Source organism: Wyeomyia smithii, chromosome 1, assembly GCF_029784165.1.
Source record: "Wyeomyia smithii strain HCP4-BCI-WySm-NY-G18 chromosome 1, ASM2978416v1, whole genome shotgun sequence".
In the NCBI taxonomy this organism is placed as follows: Eukaryota; Metazoa; Arthropoda; class Insecta; order Diptera; family Culicidae; genus Wyeomyia; species Wyeomyia smithii.
The window spans coordinates 67,738,291-67,757,484 of record NC_073694.1 but is presented as its reverse complement, the minus strand read 5'-3'; the positions used below and the strand labels follow the sequence as shown (position 1 = coordinate 67,757,484).

At 44.5% G+C, this 19,194-nt stretch overlaps 1 protein-coding gene across 7 annotated transcripts in view; it reads left to right on the top strand.

Moving 5' to 3' along the window:
* The window catches only part of LOC129724438 (sex determination protein fruitless), a 658,376-nt gene that overhangs the window by 603,067 nt on the left and 36,115 nt on the right, over positions 1-19,194 (top strand). For 4 of the 7 annotated variants that reach the window (XM_055679471.1, XM_055679489.1, XM_055679389.1 and 1 more), the window contains exons 9-10: positions 10,067-10,201; positions 15,924-16,053. In XM_055679471.1, the coding sequence (XP_055535446.1) occupies positions 10,067-10,201; positions 15,924-16,053 (265 nt within the window). The remainder of the gene's footprint in view (positions 1-10,066; positions 10,202-15,923; positions 16,054-19,194) is intronic. The other 3 variants (XM_055679480.1, XM_055679463.1, XM_055679455.1) reach the window with 1 other exon arrangement.

The following is a 19,194-nucleotide window of genomic DNA, read 5'->3' as shown; positions in this document are numbered from 1 at the left end:
TTGACGCCCTTTTTATAGATGGGGCACACAATACCCTCCATTGACTCCTCAGGTACTCGCTCTTCTTCCCAAACCTTTACAATGACCCCGTGTACGGCTCTAGCCAGTGTTTCTCCACCGTATTTCAATAGCTTGCTGGGAAGTTGGTCTACTCCAGCAGCTTTATTGTTTATCAGCCGATCAATCTCCTCCTCCATCTTCATCATTTCAACATCTTTTCTGCTCGTGCACTAAGACCAGTTACAATACCGTCCTCGCGCCCTACTGCATCACCGTTTAGATGCTCGTCGAAGTGCTGCTTCCACCTTTCGAACGTCTCACACTCGTCTGTAAAGAGGTTTCCATCCAAGCTCCAGCACATATCGGCTTGCGGTACGTAGCCTTTAGGGGAGCTGTTCTACTTCTCGTGGAACTCCCGAGTGTCGTTTGTTTGGTACAGCTCTTCCATCGTTACGCGATCTCGGTCCTCTGGCTAGCGCTTCTTCCTTCTGAGGACTGAGATTTGGCTGTTCCGTGCCTGTCGGTATCGTTTCAGGTTCGCTCTCTTACGGTGTTGCAACATTCTCGCCAGTGCTGCGTTCTTCTCCTAGACTAATCGTTTGCATTCGCCGTCAAACCAGTTATTTCTATGATTCGGAGCCCATGTACCTAGGAGCGCTACAGCAGTGCTACCTATGGCGGATCGGATGCTCCTTCAGCCATCTTCAAGAGTAGCTGTGCCAAGCTGCTCTTCCATGGGTGGTGCTGCCTCCAGCTGCTTCGCGTATTCCTGTGCAGCCTCAGCGTCCCGCAGTTGTTTAATATGTGGTTGCGGCGTCTAACTTCGGCGGGTGTTATACACCGTCGATAGTTTTGAGCGCATACACACAGCTACTAGGTAGTGGTCCGAATCTATAATCGCACTGCGGTAGGTGCGAACGTTGATGATGTCACAGAAGAACCTGACGTCGATTAGAACGTGGTCAATTTGATTCTCTGTCTGTTGGTCGGGTGATCTCCAGGCGGATTTGTGGATACCTTTGCTGGGGAAGAAGGTACTTCGGACTACCCTGCCACCGGAGGCCGCAAAGTTTACGCACCGATGGCCGTTATCATTAGTCACGGCATGCAGGCTATCTGGTCCGCTTACCGGTCTGTACATTGCCTCTCGTCCTACCTTAGCATTCATGTACCCAATGACGATTTTCACGTCCCGTCGCGGGCAGCTATCGTAGACCTGCTCCAGCTGCGCGTAGAACGCTTCCTTCTCGTCGTCGGGTCTTCTTTCATGTGGGCAGTGCACGCTGTAGTTGAAGAACCGGCCCTTTATCCTTAACTTGCACATCCCTGCGTTGATACGCTGCCACCTCATTAGCGTTGGCGCATCTTGCCCAGTACTATGAAGCCGGTTCCCAGCTTGCTGAAGGTGCCACAACTCTGGTAGAAAGTAGCCGCCCGGTGCCCGTTTTCCATTCCTTCTGTCCTATCCAAAAAAGTTCTTGGAGCGCTACTACTTCGAAGTTGCGTGAATGTAGCTCGTCGTAGATTATCCTGACGCATCCTGGAAAGCCGAGCGATTTGCAGTTCAATGTCCCATGTTTCCAACCGTAGTCTATATTTCGTTGCCTAGGTCCATGCCGATTGCTCCGATCTGTATTCTCTCTTACGTTGTTTGTAGCATGTTGTTTTCCGGGCGGTTCGTTGGGCCTTCCCCGATTCCTTGTCTCACTGGAGGACCATCGTGTAAGTTCTGTTAAGAGCCCCACGATGCCGGCAGGACGTTGGTCAGCCGCTCCTAACATGGAGATCTGACACTGTTTTGAGCCGCCTCATCTTGGTGAACAGACGCTCGGGTTGGCGAAGCATTTCCCCTACCGCCGGAACATGGTTTACGCGCCAATGATCGCGTCGCACCTTCTCACTTAGCTATTATCGGATGACAACATTGCCCAGGCAGCGCCAACCAGTTGTGTCCATGTTTCAACTGGTAGTCTATTGTATCATATGACTCGTGAAGGCGTGGGATAGACACTTGTGGCGACCGGAGCTAAGTTTGGGGCTCCTTCCAGTTTGTAAACTCACCATTTTGAATTAAAAGATGACAACTTGCGGTTTCTAGCAAACAGCTGAAAACAGCCGAATACCACCAAATATGGATATTTCCAAAATCGAGCTAATGATTTGTCTTTTGAGTTTAATCGCATCCAATATTTGGTTCGTTATGTATTTTTTTTTTCCTCATATATCATTTGTTTGACACGGCACAAATACAATTTAATGTTTAACGGCGCCAATTATTTCTGGTGACTTAAAAACTAAAAGCAAATTTTTTATCCTCGCTGCCGACTACGAGCTGAAATTAAGTCTAACTTAAAACTAGCATGATTTTTTCAATCAGTGTTTTGTTGTTGAATGGTCGTCTGGTGCTCTTCGAATGGCCGATGTCATGAGCTGGGGCAGGGGCTTGTATCCTCGGGTCCTGGAAGTATTGTGCGGGGTCTAGTTGCTGGTTATGGTTCGTTGTTGTTGTTCGCTAGTGTTCAAGTGGCCATATGGTATGTGCCGCTGAGCCAAGATATCACTGAAGGCCTCGGGTTGTCAGGTGCAGTTGCTGATTCCAAAATCTGTGCTTAAGGTTCAAACGTGTTCTTGTCGTTTTGTTGGGTGTAGACGGAGGGGAACGGGACTAGACTGGGGCATGGATGGATTTTAGGAAAACGTATATTAGGGTCATGTAGGGTATGTCACGGCTCGCCAAGACATCACGAACAGGTACAGCTGGCCTACCTACCTCCGGCCTCAAGGGAAGCTACTAATTTAGACCTGGCGTCACGGTTGACAGGGCATGACTAAACAACGTGCTCTATGTCGTGATAACCTTCACCACAGGCACAGATACCACTTTCCCCGAGCCCAATACGACGGAGATGCGCATCAAATCTATAGTGATTGGACATAAGCCGAGACATCGCGCAAATGAAATCTCGACCTACATCCAACCCCTTGAACCACGGATTCGTCGATACCTTGGGTATAATGGAATGTAACCACCTTCCCAGTTTCCCTCTGGTCCAACAATTTTGCCAACTGATGATCGTATTCTGACGTACAAATGCAAACAATTCATTAAAAGCAATTGGTCTTTCATAAATATCACCGTTTGTTGCGCCCACCTTAGCCAGAGAGTCCGCTTTCTCATTGCCCGGTATCGAGCAGTGATAAGGGACCTACACTAAGGTAATCTGAGAAGATTTTTCGGATAAAGCACTCAGATGTTCCCGTATTTTTCCCTGGAAATACGGAGAGTGCTTAACATCTTTCATCGATCGGAGAGCCTCAATGGAACTGAGACTGTCCGTAAAGATGAAATAATGGTCCGTGGGCATTTTTTCGATAATCCCTAGGGTGTACTGAATTGCAGCTAATTCTGCGACGTAAACAGAAGCAGGATTATCGAGCCTATGGGAGACGGTTAAAATGTTATTGAAGATACCGAAGCCAGTGGACCCATCAAGAAGTGATCCGTCAGTGTAGAACATATTGTTGCAGTTGATATTTCGATATTTATTGGAAAAAATTTTGGGGATCTACTGCACGCGTAAATGATCCGGGATTCCACGAGTTTTTTCTATCATGGATGTATCGGAAAAACACAGTAGAATCAGAAGTATTCAATAAGTCGACACGATTTGGAATATTCGAAGAAGGGTTAATATTTTGGGACATGTGATTGAAATACAATGTCATAAAAAGGGTTTGAGAATTAAGTTCGATTAACCTTTCAAAGTTTTCAATCACGGGACGGTTCAAGACCTCACAATTGATAAGAATACGAGAAGACAGGCTCCAGAAGCGGTTTTTCAATGGTAGTACTCCAGCTAAGACCTCCAAACTCATCGTATGGGTCGACTGCATGCAACCCAAGGCGATACGCAAACAACGATATAGTATTCGCTCCAGTTTGATCAAATGTGTGTTTGCTGCGGAGCGGAAGCAGAAACACCCGTATTCAATAACAGACAATATCGTTGTTTGGTAAAGTCTTATAAGGTCTCCTGGATGGGCTCCCCACCATTGTCCGGTTATTGTACGAAGAAAATTCACTCTTTGTTGACATTTTTCCATCAGATACCACACGTGACAACCCCAGGTGCCTTTAGAGTCGAACCAGACACCAAGATATTTGTGTACCAAAACCTGAGAAATCGTTTTACCCATTAATTGTGTTTGAAGCTGAGCAGGTTCATGCTTCCTAGAAAAAACTACTATCTCAGCCTTCTCCGGAGAGAATTCGATACCTAGCTGTAAAGCCCAAGCAGACAAATTGTCCAAGGTATCTTGCAATGGTCCTTGCAAATCGGCAGCTTTGGCTCCTGTAACAGAGATTACACTGTCGTCTGCAAGTTGTCTTATCGTGCATGAATTTGCCAGACATTCGTCAATGTCATTTATATAAAAATTGTAAAGAAGGGGCCTTAAGCATGAGCCCTGGGGAAGACCCATGTAGCTAATTCGAAAAGTTGCCAAATCGCCATGCGTAAAATGCATATGCTTTTCGGACAACAAATTGTGCAACAAATTGTTCAAAATTGGAGAAAATCCTTGTCGGTGAAGTTTACCCGAAAGAATGTCAATAGAAACGGAATCAAAAGCCCCCTTAATGTCCAAGAACGCAGACGCCATTTGTTCTTTGCGAGCATACGCCAGCTGAATATCTGTTGAAAGCAACGCAAGACAATCATTCGTCCCTTTGGCACGGCGGAAGCCAAATTGAGTATCTGATAGCAGACCATTTGATTCGACCCAATGGTCTAAACGACGGAGTATCATTTTTTCCATCAATTTCCGGATACAGGATAGCATTGCAATCGGCCTATAAGAGTTGTGATCAGAAGCTGGTTTCCCTGGTTTTTGGATGGCGATCACCTTCACTTGCCTCCAATCCTGCGGTACGTTTTGCTCCAGGAACTTATTGAACAAGTTCAACAAGCGCCTCTTGGCATTGCCGGGTAGATTCTTCAACAAGTTGAATTTGATTCTATCTAACCCAGGCGCGTTATTGTTACAGGACAGGAGGGCAACTGAAAATTCTGCCATCGTAAAAGGTGATTCAATCGCGTCGTGGCCCGGAGACGCATCGCGAACAATGTTTTGCTCAGGAACAGAGTCCGGACATACTTTCCTGGCAAAATCAAATATCCACCGACTTGAAGACTCCTCGCTTTCGTTGACCGTTACGCGATTCCGCATCCTTCGGGCTGTGTTCCAAAGAGTGCTCATCGATGTCTCCCTCGACGTCTCGTTCACGAACCGACGCCAATATCCGCGTTTCTTTGCTTTAGCCAAGCTTTTAAGCTTTGTATCAAGCTCCGAATACCGTATATAGTCGCCAGGTATACCTCCCTTCTGGAAGGCCAAAAACGCGTCGGATCTTTGCAAGTAGACATTGGAGCACTCTTTGTCCCACCACGGAGTTGGAAGTCGTTCTTTGATCGTTACGCCGGGATATTTCTTCGTTTGGGCTTGCAACGCGGCGTCGAGAATCAAGCCCGCGAGGAGGTTGTATTCTTCAAGTGGTGGATGATGTTGAATCGAATCGACCGCTTTTGAAATCATTTCCTCGTATAACTTCCAATCGACATTCCGTGTGAGGTCATACGGAATGTCAATTGGTAGCATGCGAGTTAATCCGTTAGTAATTGAAATAAGAATAGGCAAATGGTCGCTACCGTGAGGATCGAGGATTACCTTCCATGTGCAATCCAACCGTAGCGACGTCGAACATAAGGATAGATCCAAAGCGCTTAGGCGCGCTGGAGGTTTCGGGATACGTGTCATTTCACCGTTGTTTAAAATAGTCATGTCGAAGTCATCGCAAAGGTTATAGATTAAAGAGGAGCGGTTATCATTGTAAGGGGAACCCCAAGCCACACCATGAGAGTTGAAGTCTCCCAAAATCAAACGTGGCGAGGGAAGAAGTTCTATTAAATCAAAGAGCAGCGGTTGCCCAATCTGTGCTCTGGGAGGAATATATATTGAGGCAATACAAAGCTCTTTACCTTGTATTGTCATTTGACATGCCACAACTTCGATGCCTGGAATCGAGGGGAGGTTAATACGATAGAAAGAATAGCACTTTTTAATCCCTAAAAGTACTCCTCCATATGGGGTGTCTCGATCAAGGCGAATAATATTAAAATCATGGAAGTTGAGATCAATATTTGAAGTAAGCCAAGTTTCACAAAGGGAAAATGCATCGCATTTGTTTTTATTTATCAAAACTTTAAACGAATCAATTTTTGGTAAAATACTTCTACAATTCCACTGTAAGACAGAGATAGAATCCTTCAGATTAGCAGATGAATTAGGCATCGAAGGATACGATCGCTGCAAGGAGGGGCCATTGAGAAGTCAACTGCTTCAAAAATGTTCTAACTGTTGGGAGGAATGCTGTAAGAAAAACTTTTATTGGATCGTTGAAAGTTTCGAAAATCCAGTCCACAATGTCAGAAAATTTCACCAGTCCAGCATTTGATTTTTCCTCTGGATGTGCAAAAGGAACAACTGGGGTTTTAGATGTTCCAGGAAGTGCTGGGAACTCCTTCTGGGACTTTAAATTTGCAAGCCCAGGAGGAGTTTGCTTCGGTTTTTCCGCTGCACTTTTAGGTTTGTTTGTACCATTCATTTCACTTTGGGGAATCTTTGGACCTTTTCGGGGAAGTTTAGGAGAGGAAACATTTTTCCTCTCTCTAGACTCCCCAGGATTGGCATAGGATGTTCCCGCTGGTGAATCGTCAGAATCGGTTTCATCAGAGGACAACAGATCGAAGGGGTTCGAAGTAACGGGAGAAGTGGTAACGGTCTTCTTCAGCATGTCAGCGTAGGAACGCTTCGAACGCTCTTTGAGAGACCGTTTTATTTTATCCCTGCGTTGCATGTACACCGCACATGTCGAGAGCTCATGCAGATTTTCCCCGCAGTGAATACACTTTTCAGCGTTAACACTGCAAGAATCTTCCGCATGAGACTCCCCACACTTGCCACAACGTGCCTTATTGCAGCAGTAGGCGGCTGTATGGCCTAACTGCTTGCAATTCAGGCAGTTCATGACGCGGGGCACGTCGAGCCTCACAGGGAGACGAACCCGGTGGATCGAGATGTGGCTTGGTAGTGCAGACCCGGCGAACGTAACTCGAAACGAGTCTGACGGAGTGTAAACTTTTTTGTCACCGACGAGCGATACCGACCGCAATTGCTTGCAGTCGAGCACCTTCACATCGGGACATGTGCTGTTCTTGAAGCACCCTTTAGCACTTTTCAATATACACTCCACGGAAAGACTCGAATCGGTCACGACACCGTCGATCTCCACATCTCTAGCGGGTACATAGACACGGTATTCCCGTGTAAAGTGCTCGGAGCAAGCTATATCGTTGGCCTCTTTAAGGTCATTGACCACAACACGGAACTTGTTCGGCCTGATTTTAGAAATTTCAGTCACAGCTTTATAGTGCGACGTCAGGTCTTTCGAAATCTGTAATATATTCAATGATTTCGATTTCGGCCCTGCTTTAGGCCTGAGGTAAACTGCCACTGGAAGCGTCGATCTGTCTGGATACAACCTGACACGTGAGGAAGCTGAAGAATTAACAGTAGAAGGAGGGGCAGGAGGGACAGGGTCGGGGGGATTCGAGGATGGAGGTGCGGGAGGTGGGGGATCTACATCCATCGCACTAAAACTAGCGCGCCGATGGGACAGACAAGAAGCACGTACCTTCCTTTCCTTCTCTCCTTCGTGTTGGATAAACGTCCACAGGAGTACACTGCACTCACCACCAAATCGTTCGACAGCAGGCAGCTACAAAGCGACACAGTTACACAAAGGCACTTGACCTTGAATGCGAAACAGCAATCTAAACAAAAGACACCGGGCCCGGTCAAAGAATGCCAGCACTTGTGCACACGTTTTGAATTTTATCGGAGCGAATTCGAAACACAACCGATGCTGAAGCGTGTTCGGCACAGAATGTCGTTATGTATTTGCAGACTATAAACAAATCGCAGGGAATCAAATAATTTGGAATGTTTGAAATTATTTAAATAAAGTACCAGTCACGAAGCCCAGCATGGACAAAACCATGAAGCCCCATAACAAATCTCTGCTTTACCTGTTGCACTGTACAGTTGTTTATACAAACATGGTGTAGATATTTCTACCTTTTTTTAGCCCAGTCCAATTCAATCCACCAATCCTCTTTGATTAACGATAGGATGTAATACACCGTAATACGCTGTTGGATACTTGCTCCAGCTTTCGGGTTCCTTTTTTTCTCTTCATTGTACCACATCCCGTTAGAAACAGTATCTTTTGAACAAACAAAAAAAAGTTCCTAGCACTAGTGGCAGCTCAAATACAAGATGTAAGTGTGCTGAAGCAACAAGACGCTAGATTTCTAAGGAGCGATTATCGACAGAAACACCTGCTCGTAATCTGGTTTATTCGCTATTATCTCTGCTATATGAAAGTGTTTTCTCACATTCTGTTTTGGGAACTAAGAAAAAAAATGTCCCCGTGCAGTCGAATATTTGTGTTGTGGATCGTGGATTCTTTTTTTTTCAGTTTATTGTTTACATTCAATCGGTATCTTTCCCATCTTTCTGTTACGAGAAAGTTTCGAATGATCTGCTGCTGACACTTCCCCAACCCAAACAGCCTGCACGGATGACAAAACCATAAAATCTCTAGTCTAAGTGCGGTTCATTCCAGCTGTGTGCGGTGACACACCAACTGTCCAATTTAACGCTCAACCTGCCGATTGCCGGTAACCTTCCGGGATGTGGTTGGCTCCATTCTGTCTTCCTTCTTCCAGGCGGATAAGGGCCAGAAGAAGAGATCCGAGCAAACACATTCCTTTCATGTTAATTATAATAAATTACACTTTTTCAATAGTTTGAACGGCTTACAAACTCGTTCCTGCTTAACTTGCTCCAGTGTCAGCAGATGGCGACGGTGCAAGGGAGGAACATTCCTAACGATGCACGAGTGAGGACAGAAAAACGGACATTCCTGTTGTCGCTTTTATCTCGGTGGCGGTTTTTCACACTGTCAGCCGCTCGTTCAGGACATAAGCGAAGAAGCGAAACGAAGGTGCCACTCTAAGCGGCAGCGGACAAAAATTCATCCGGAAGATCGCCCGACGGCAGGTCCGTGGTCCGTGGTCAGGACGAAAACGGGAAGAGCAAATAGTTGGAGAGAAGTATAATGAATAAACTCTGCGGAACACGTGAGAAATTCTTGATGAGCATGAATGAATAACTACTCTAAGGTCGGTCGAAGCGGACCGCGGCGGGCGCGTTTATTGTATTTTAAACTTAAATAGCTCAAACTGTTGAGCAATTAATATTTGCAATTGAAAACGGGTGGTTGCTTTGCATACTTTGTCCTTTCTTATCTATTTTTTTTTTTCTACCAGATTGACTAGATGTAAAATTAGTGTGAGATTATTTCTACGCTACTTGTGGTGAGAAGCCTTTTTTGCATTGACCCGATCAAAAGTTTAAAATTAGCAACATTCACACGTTAGGCGGCTGAAAACCCTTCTCTCATTCACGCGAGTGAGCTTATCCCTAATTACTTTTCAACCATACACACGATAATCACTCTAATTCTTTATTAGTGACCCGACTATAGATGAAGGTCCAAGAGGTGAATGTCTGAATGAATGAAGGTCTGTGTAACAGACACTGGCACTCATTGTAAAGCTAATTTTGAGACCAGCAGAAATCGGCAAAATTGATGATACCTCCACCCAATCAGCAATTTATCTATAAATTGAGGTTATCGTTTCATATTAAAGCGGTAAACAACAGCAGATTCATATTACTCACTGTACAAATAACGAGTAAATCATGTTTATTTAATTTGTGTTGTTGGAGTTATGTTACGATTTTCAAAACAAATTAACTTCCCTGCCTATTCACTGTGAACAGCCATGCGTTTGCACCGCCCTTCTTCCCTTCATCCGCGCACGTTTTGACGCTGACTCCGCCCGCCCTCTCACGAATTTACCTCTTTCTCTCTTTCTAGCCCCTTAAGATGCCAATGTACGCGGAGGAGATGTCCAGCTTATTGACACCCTCCAGTCCGGGAAACGAACACCCACCACCGCCTCCGCATTCGTCACACCCACATCTGAACCATATCCGCTACAAGTCGAAACATGTAAATACGATGCCACTGAGCGGAAACAAATTTACGCGATTTTGCTTTTGCTTCAAGTGTTTTTCCTCTTTTATTTCTGTTCGACTTGCTTTGTTGGAATCGAAGCGTGCAACTATTTGCCTTTCGTTCGATTGTTCGCACTGCATGTTGCTCGATGTTCGAAGTGATTTTTTTTTCATACTTATAATTTATAATTATGTTGCTGTTTGATTATTCGTTATTAGAAAGCACCTGTGAATTAGTGCAAAATGCATATTTTTTGGTTAGAATATAGAAATAATGTAAAATATTATGTTTCTCAGCAAAAATGTTTCACGAAAACTGCGATTTTTGAATCAAATACGAAATCAATTTGTCATATTTCCAATATTCACGAAGTTTAAGATAATTCATGCAACTATTCGCTTGTTTTGAAGTAGTTTTAAGTCTACCACATATGAGAGTGATATTTTTTTTTATCTTAAGCCCAAAAACTCTCTTTGAACTTTCGACCCTTATGCTTTTATTTTATTTTAGTGTGCAAATATTTTTCACTGTAAGACCATGTAACAGACTTCACCAATAATGCGTTATCATCACACGGTCTCTCATAACATTGGTCAACACAGCTCAAACTGGAAAAAATGAGAGATTATGGCTTTTTAACCATCCCTTTGAAATTAAGCGCCCTTGGTTTCCAACATTTTTTCAGACACTCAAATAAGTTTTCTCGTAAACATAACGTTGAAGGAACGAACCCGGCAAGCAAGAGACACTTTGACTTAAGTTGACGCGTTTATTTGACAGATTTATTTTATATTTCTGAAAGATATCGATACAAAGAATACTTTATGCAAAATCAAGAAACCTACCTGAGAGAAGATTGTAAAGACCAAAAAATATTATTTTTATCTCGATTATTTTAATGGTTGGCAAAAGTGAAAAAAAAAAATTGCCCTAGAGCTCAAATTGAAAATAAATAAAATTATAGCTTTATAACTGTTGTTGGGAATTTTGGTGCCTGTAGCAAACTCGGAAGAGTAATTGCTCTTCGGGTTAATCGCTTCTACCTTTGCTTACGGGAAAACTTCATTGTAGTCTCTAAAGACTTTACGCATTTCCGAGCTGGCTAGGAGCCTCAAAATTCACAGGAACGGTTCAAAAGCTACAATCTTTAATTTTTTTCCGGTTTAAGCTCTGAAAGCGCACCCGTAGTTTTCTTCGGGTGATTTAGTGGGATAGCTCTGAATCGGTTATTTCAAAAGATAGAAACAAACTTTCCACCACAAAGTTGCACAAAATTGACAAGGCAACAACATTGTAGAACATCGTATAACTCTATCTGCAAAGATAAGAAAGTTAGATGCTAGATTTCATCGAAAATTTGGGTCACCCCAATACGTGATTACTGGAAAATATGCGCTTCATCATATTGTACAATTTTGTAGAAGAAAGTTTCTCTCTTTAATATTACTGTCGAGCTCTAGATCTTAATTTCCCCCTACACCTATTCCCTATAACGATGTACTAGGCGTCTCATCCGATTCAACAGTGAAAGCAGGCGCACGATTAACGTTCGCGTTGGAGTGGGGGGAACTTTTGTCGCGTTTTGATGATGGCTAGGGACACCAAAACTCACAGGAACTGTTAAACAGGTATAATCTTGCAATTTTTTCCAGTTTGGGGTGAAGAGCCGCTCTTGTAGTTTTATTCTAGTGATTTTCTAAAATAACTCTAAATGGGTTATTTTGAAAGATAGAAAAAAAAACTTTTCTCTACAAAGTTGCGCAAAATTGACGAGGCTATAACATTGTAGAACATCGTATAACACTATCTGCAAAGATAAGAAAGTTAGATTTCGATTTCATCGAAAATTTGGAACCCTAATTTGTGATTTCTGGAAAATGTGCGCTCCATCATATTGCACAATTTTTTAGAAGAAATTTTTTCTCTATCTCCTGTAAATCCTGTTTCACAGTGCGAACCATAGAAAAAGTTGAAGTTTTGAAGGCAGTGTTTTTACACTCGGAAACTGACATTGATTTTTTTTCAAAATTCAAATTTCGAGGATTTATCGAGGAGATCATAAAACTCCCTCTTCACGACATCGGGTTCAAGAATCTGCCTATAATTCTCAACACGCATAAGCGGTCATTGACGTGCCTTCACCTAATGGTACCTTCAGTCATAGCAGTTCCCTGGTTAAGATGCGTATCGGCTCGAGAAATGGTTCTGATGTTCCAAGTAGCGAGCTTCCAATATTGAATTGTTCCTCGTAGGGATCTTTCAGCATACTGCCTTGCCTGCCTCGCGACGTATTTCTCATACCATTCGTCGGCTCCAGACGCTGATTGTTGTAACCGTGAAACGAACGGATCTGAAGCCGGTGCAGTGGTGGTGACGGGTGACTTCAACGCTTGAGTTGTTGAACGGGGAAGTCGCTACACTAACCAGAGGGCCAGATCCTGTTGGAAGCTTTGACGAAGCTCAACTTATATCTATCCAATGTCGGTGCTAAAAGTACCTACAGCAGAAACGGTGTGGAATCGATCATCGACGTGCCGTTCAGCAGCCCGGGACTGATCACGAACTGGAGGCTAGACAACGGCCACACTAGTAGCGACCACCAGTCGATCAGCTATAGCGTGGACACGAGGCGGCAAGCGACGGGTAGGGCCAATACCCCAACCATTCGCGGCTGGAAGACATCGCATTTTGATGCCGATGTATTTGCGGAAGTAATAAGTTGGGATCTCGAAAGGGAGAGGACCCCCCTGAGTGCGGACCAACTTGTTGCTACAATATCGCGGGCGTGCGACGCCCCCGCGCCTAGGTCTTGTCAGCCTAGAAATAGAAGGCCCTCGAGTATTCTGTTAGATCGACGCGATAGACCTCCGCAGTGCGTGCCTTCGTGCGAGGCGGAGAATGCAACGCGCGTGCACCGATGCGCAAAGGTCGGAGCGCCAGGCAGCATTCAAATCCACTAAGGTAACGCTTAAGAGCGCCATAAAGGCGAGTAAAAGAGCCTGTTTCAATAGACTTTGCGACATTGCAAATACGAACGCTTATAGTGTCGTTACGGCCAAGACCAGAGGCTCGTCAGCCCCGGCAGAGCGATCACCAGCGATGTTGGAGCGGATCATTGAGAGACTTTTCCCACACCACGAGCCAAACCCCTGGCTTCCGGCTGCTGAGTCACCACAAACAGCGGCAGCCGCGCAGAGGTCGAGGAGGCGGCAAGGGTAACGGACGGCGAACTCATTGAGATCGCAAACTCCCTGAAGATGAGCATGACACCAGGACCAGACGAAATCCCGAACCTGGCCATAAAGCTAGCCCCCGGGTTGTTCAGGGCGGTCATGCAGAAATGCCTAGACGACTGCAGTTCCCGCGTTACTGCCGAAGGCCGGGAAACCTCCAGGTGACCTATCGGCATATAGACCAATCTGTCTGCTAGACACAGCGAGCAAAGTGCTTGAGAGGATAATCCTCAACAGACTTGGGAGATTCACCGAGAGTGAAACCGGTCTGTCAAGTAACCAGTTCGGCTTCCGCAAAGGTAGGTCCACGGTGGATGCTATTCTCTCCGTCACCGAGACAGCCAAGGTAGCACTCCAACGTAGAATAGGGGGGCTTTCGCTATCGCACAATTGCCACGCTAGACTTGAAAAACGCGTTCAATAGCGTCTGCTGGGATTCTATAGCCAACGTGCCTACGCGGAGTTCCAGAGTGCCGATGCCACTGTACAAGATTCTGTAAAGTTACTTTCAGAATCGAGTGCTGGTCTACAACACACACGGGGGTCAGCAATGCGTCCCGATAACCGCAGGGGTACCACAAGGTTTCATCTTGAGACCGGTATTGGGAGTGCCATGTATGACGGTGTGCTGAAGCTTAAGCTTCCACCGGGAGTGTTGATTATGGGCTTTGCGGACGACATAACTCTAGAAGTATACGGCGAGTCAGTCAGCGAGATCGAGTTGAAAGCCGTGCTATCCATACGCGTGGTTGAGGATTAGATGCACCACAGGAAACTGGAGCTAGCGCATCATAAGACAGAGGTCACCATAGTGAACAACTGTTTATCGGAGCAGAAGGCGGCCTCAAAACTATCTTTGAAGCTCACGTTTGAGAGCCACGTCGACTATGCCGGCAAGAGAGCTTACACAACTATAGCGGCATTATGATGTCAAATTGCTCGGCGATGTTTGGCAGCAGGCGGAAGCTGCTAGCTAGTGTGGCAACGGCCATACTCAGGTATGGCGGACCCGTGTGATCGAAAGCGTTGGGTACTTATAGTTACCGTGGAAAACTGGAAAGGACTTACAGACACATGAGCCTGAGGGTCGCATGCACGTATTGAACAGTGTCATACAGGGCAATATGCGTCCTGACTGGCATGATGCCTATCAGTATCATTGTTAAAGAGTATGTGGAGTGCTTTGACCAACGTAACACAAGAGGCATACGAATCACCAAAGGTTCAACTTCGATAGCTAGGTTGTAGCGGGAATGCTCCAATTCTACCAGAGGTAGAGGGACGTACCGACTTATCCCGGAAATAGCCGGATGGATCGAGAGGCGCCATGGGGAAGTTAACTTCCACCTGACACAGATACTGTCAGGCCGTGGCTGCTTTAGGCAGTACCTGCACAAGTTTGGGCACGCGGAGTCACTTATGTGTCCACAATGTGCGGGTACGGAGGAAACAGCTGAGCATGTGCTATTCGTATGTCCTCGTTTCGGTAAAAAGTTTCGGTAAAAAGCGAAATGTTGACAGTGAGTGGGTCGGATACTACTTCAGTGAGAAGGATGTGCAACGACGAGAGCACCTGGAGAGCAGTCATCACGGCTGCTTTCCGGATCGTTCTCACGCTACAAGGCACAGCATACGACCAAAGCTCTCACCAGGTTAGGAACCGCTTTGTACTAAGGTTACTCGTATCCCAGTTAGCATGCAAAAGTTGAGATAGGAACGTTCTCGCTAGAGGTAATCAGGCATTCCAGAAGTACATCCTTTTTTGCTGTCTCCTCAAAATACTTTTTATGTTGCTGCGTGTTTGTAACAGCTACCCGCGCCAGCAGTCGAGTAATCACATTAAAAACGTATTGGTAACAGAACACTACAAAAAAATGAAAAATGAATTTCGGCATTATTTGCAGGATGTCTTCGGAATAGCGAATGTAAAAGAAAGAAGATGTTTTCTATGCAGACGTTCGTGGCGGCACTACACAAACAGCGCGTTTCGGTAACAGCCCATACCACCGGAGCTTGAACTAGAAAAACCTGAAAGATTGTAACATTTTGACCGTTCCTGTGAGTTTTGGTGTCGTCCTTTCTCTTTTGATTTAAGGGAAAACTTCATTGAGGTCTCTGAAGACTTGTCGCACTTCTGGGCTAACTAGCAGTACCAAAAAATCACAGGAACGGTTAAAAAGCTACAACGTTTATTTTTCCAGTTTAAGCTCTAGAGCAGAACCTGTGTTGACCAGTATAGATAAAGAATTTAATAGCTTAGCTAAAAGCTATGCTTTTTACAGCCTCATGATAACTCACTTACAGTAAAGTATAATCACTTTTAGTATTTAAATTCAGTTTTATTATTTGTTTTTTATTATGTAGTATAATGTCTGATACTTTGTTCGATTTTTCTGATAGCGTTTTCTTAATAAATTTAGATAAAAAAATAATCATATAATACCACACCCAGCTTAACCAATCATTTACCCACTCTCTTCTAGCCCATGCCAATGAATCTGAACTCGGAGGAGATGAGCAGCATGCTAGCGCAGGGTAACATGCCCCCGTTGAGTGAGTCAGGCGACGGGGAGAGCCACCTCTCACACCCGGACCACCCGGACAACATCGACGGTGAGCGAAATGATTCCAACAGTATTATCCCCTTCCGTAGTACTATTTACTTATCTCCCTGACTCTGCTACAAGTTCTTTCACTCCCTCACTCTCTTGTTTCTATACTGCAAAACCTCTCCCCAACAATCCTAATCGGAATATTTTGTCCCAAGTGTATTTTTCCCCCGCCACTGTCCCAAAGTAACAACGATGCACACCCTTAAACTTTTCAATATTTCAACAATTCGATTCTCTATTGTCCCACCGAAAGCATCGTCTATCTTCCCCCGTTTTCATCTCTTCGTTTCCGTATCTTTTCAGTTCTTCTACCATTTCGTTTTTATTCATATGTTTTTTATAATTTGTTTACCTCATCATCTACATATCGTCATTTTCGTTGTTTATTCACCCCAAAACTATACAAAATTACGCATCGGTCAACTTGAGTTTTCCTAAGAAATTTTTACAAATTTGTCTATAATTTCCGTAAGTTTGAGTTAATTACCTAACCCCATATGGGCGGAAAAGTGATTGAATTTCGTCGTCTAAAACCATAATAATCTAGTAAATCATTAACACCGCTGTTCGATCACTTTTCTCCGCGCTGTAAAGACATGTTTGAATTGGTAACGATTGATTTCTTCTCTGTACATTTTGTTCAACCCCTGCCCACCCCCTCATCCACATTCTTACGGTGCCCCTGTTGTGCCACAGTAAAAGCCCCACCTGACTCTTACTCAAGGCTTGAATCATCCGACCTAACTACACCCGCACCGCTTTATAGCTAAAATAAACCAAACAGCAAAAAAACAACAACAACCACTGCACTAACTCTTATCTCTCGTAAGCTCCAAAAAAACCGCAAGCCTAATGAATCTGATACGCCTCGCCACGCACATTTTTAAATATGTTTTACCCCTAGAGTCTCTTCCGTAGTTCTGATCGTCGGTTGCGAATGAAGCAACGGGCTTCACGAGCGAACCGCTACCAGAAAGCTTCCCGGTAGGTTCGTAACCCGTTATGTTTTGAATCCCTCTCCTTTTGTTGACAACAAAACAAAACCTGTCTAATGTAAATATATTCCAAAACCAAGCGAAAAAAAACCTAGAGAAACCAAAAGCTGTAGTGTAGATACGATTGCGCCGTTGAAGGTTATCGCGGTAAAGTGTACAAAAAAAAAACAAAAAAACCGTTGAATCAAAAGAAAAATGTGGGTAATTTGGTGTTTTTTCTTAAATAGTATTATCTTTACATCATTCAAAATATCTCTGCATGCTATCTCCACTTCACTTCATCCCTACCGAACACACAATAGATTAAGTAGACCAGAACCGATAGCGCTCCGCCTACTTCAGAGAAAACGAACAGAAATTGCAACATCGGGAGAGCGAGAGAGCGTTGCACACAATTCGACATGCCGACAATAATCGTACCGCGCAATCGGCTCACCGTATTGGCGACCGTCTGCAAACTCTCTCTTCGGCCAGATTTCTCTGTGATTCATGTGCATGTGCTGTGATTGTTTGATTAGTGTTGTTTTTCTGCCCATTTGTTCATTTGTTTGCGCTGCATCGTGTGCATTGCTTTCTACGCTTCCCCTAGCCTTACCGCGCTAGTAGTAGAGACAGTTTGTGAATGTGAATGTGAATGTTTTTTCTTCCATTTCTCTAGTGCTACTTTACGCAAGTATTCTTTCGTATTTTTTAGTTCTTCAGTCCCCCTCTGTCTATTCTTCTTTGATTCTGATTTCATTCCTTCTCAGTCATGCGTTCCGCCCTGATTTTGCTTGTGGTTCTTTCTTTTCTGTTTGTTTGCTTATGTTGCGTCAATTAGCCATTTTACTTTCCATTGCTACTCTTCTTTTTCCACTTCGGTTTTGTTCCTTGTTTTTGGCGAATTTCGTATTTGATCATACCCTGGAGCAGTGCGCTCCTCTCTCACGTACTGGACCGCGCGTCCTTTCTCGTATGGAAAACAGACAATCGAGAAGAGGCGATGCGAGTTAATAGAACTGTCAGTTGAAGTCATGTGATGCTGCGGGAAAATCACAAAACTTTCTGTGCCAAAAAGCTGAATGCATTTGAAAAGCAAGTTTTACGTGTTTGCGTCAATTAAACGTCCTCGCATCGGAAGCCGACGACAAACTGTATCGATAAGAAAAATCGGCTGTCAGGGTTGAAGAAGTTTTTCTTTCTTTCGAGCACGAACCTTTCCCGGTGCATTGCCATCGGCTAAACTTTTAATTGAACCGGATATCGCGTACACAAAATCTTCACCCGCTAATCGAACTGAATTTTCCATCTTCAAGCTGGTGGAATAATCTTCCACTGTCTAGAGTTGGAAGCAGAAATAGTCAGCATATTCATTTTTCCGCTAAGTAAGGCTTCATGCACTCCACTCGGCAAGGTGACACCGAAGTGATTTGTGGCTGATAGTGCAATTTTCCTTATTCATTCACACTTTCCCAAGGTCATCCACCGGGCCGTAAGGGTGCTTATGAAGTGCTCCTTACGGTGATCTCACATTACTGAGTGCCGCCGGTGCCATACACTCGGCCTCGGACGTTCCAGCTCTTATGATGCATACACGTATTCATCTACAAAGCAAAAAAAGAGAGCAGCAGCGTCCAGCAGAATCGTAAGCCGAGGAGCAATAAGAAATGATTAATGGCCTCTCGCAACCATATCATCACATACGGGTTTCTTTTTTGTCCTACCCTGTGTAATGAACTTCAACCAAAGTTCCAAGTGGATTTATGGGTATTCACTTATACGACTAAACATGCATAGCTACCGTCTGAAAATGGAGCCTTCCGGCGCTGACTCAGGATCGAAAGGATTGCAATTTCGCTCAAAACACGATATCACCAGTGGCCGAAGGACGCTTGAGACCGACTAATCGCTTGCACCGCACATTACACCAAATCTGGAAATTGCCACCTTTACTGATTGCCAGCACCACCTGCAATTACGATAAGTGAAACCAACACGACATGGCAGTAGCGAACGAAAAAAAAAGAACATCCTATTCGCACCGACAGCACCGAACCAGCGAACAAAAACAAATAATCCGGTACCCCATCTATGTAATTTTCACGTAAATGCATTCCTAGCACACACGACGACGGTGGCAATTAAAAATTCCTTGTTGAGAAAAAGAA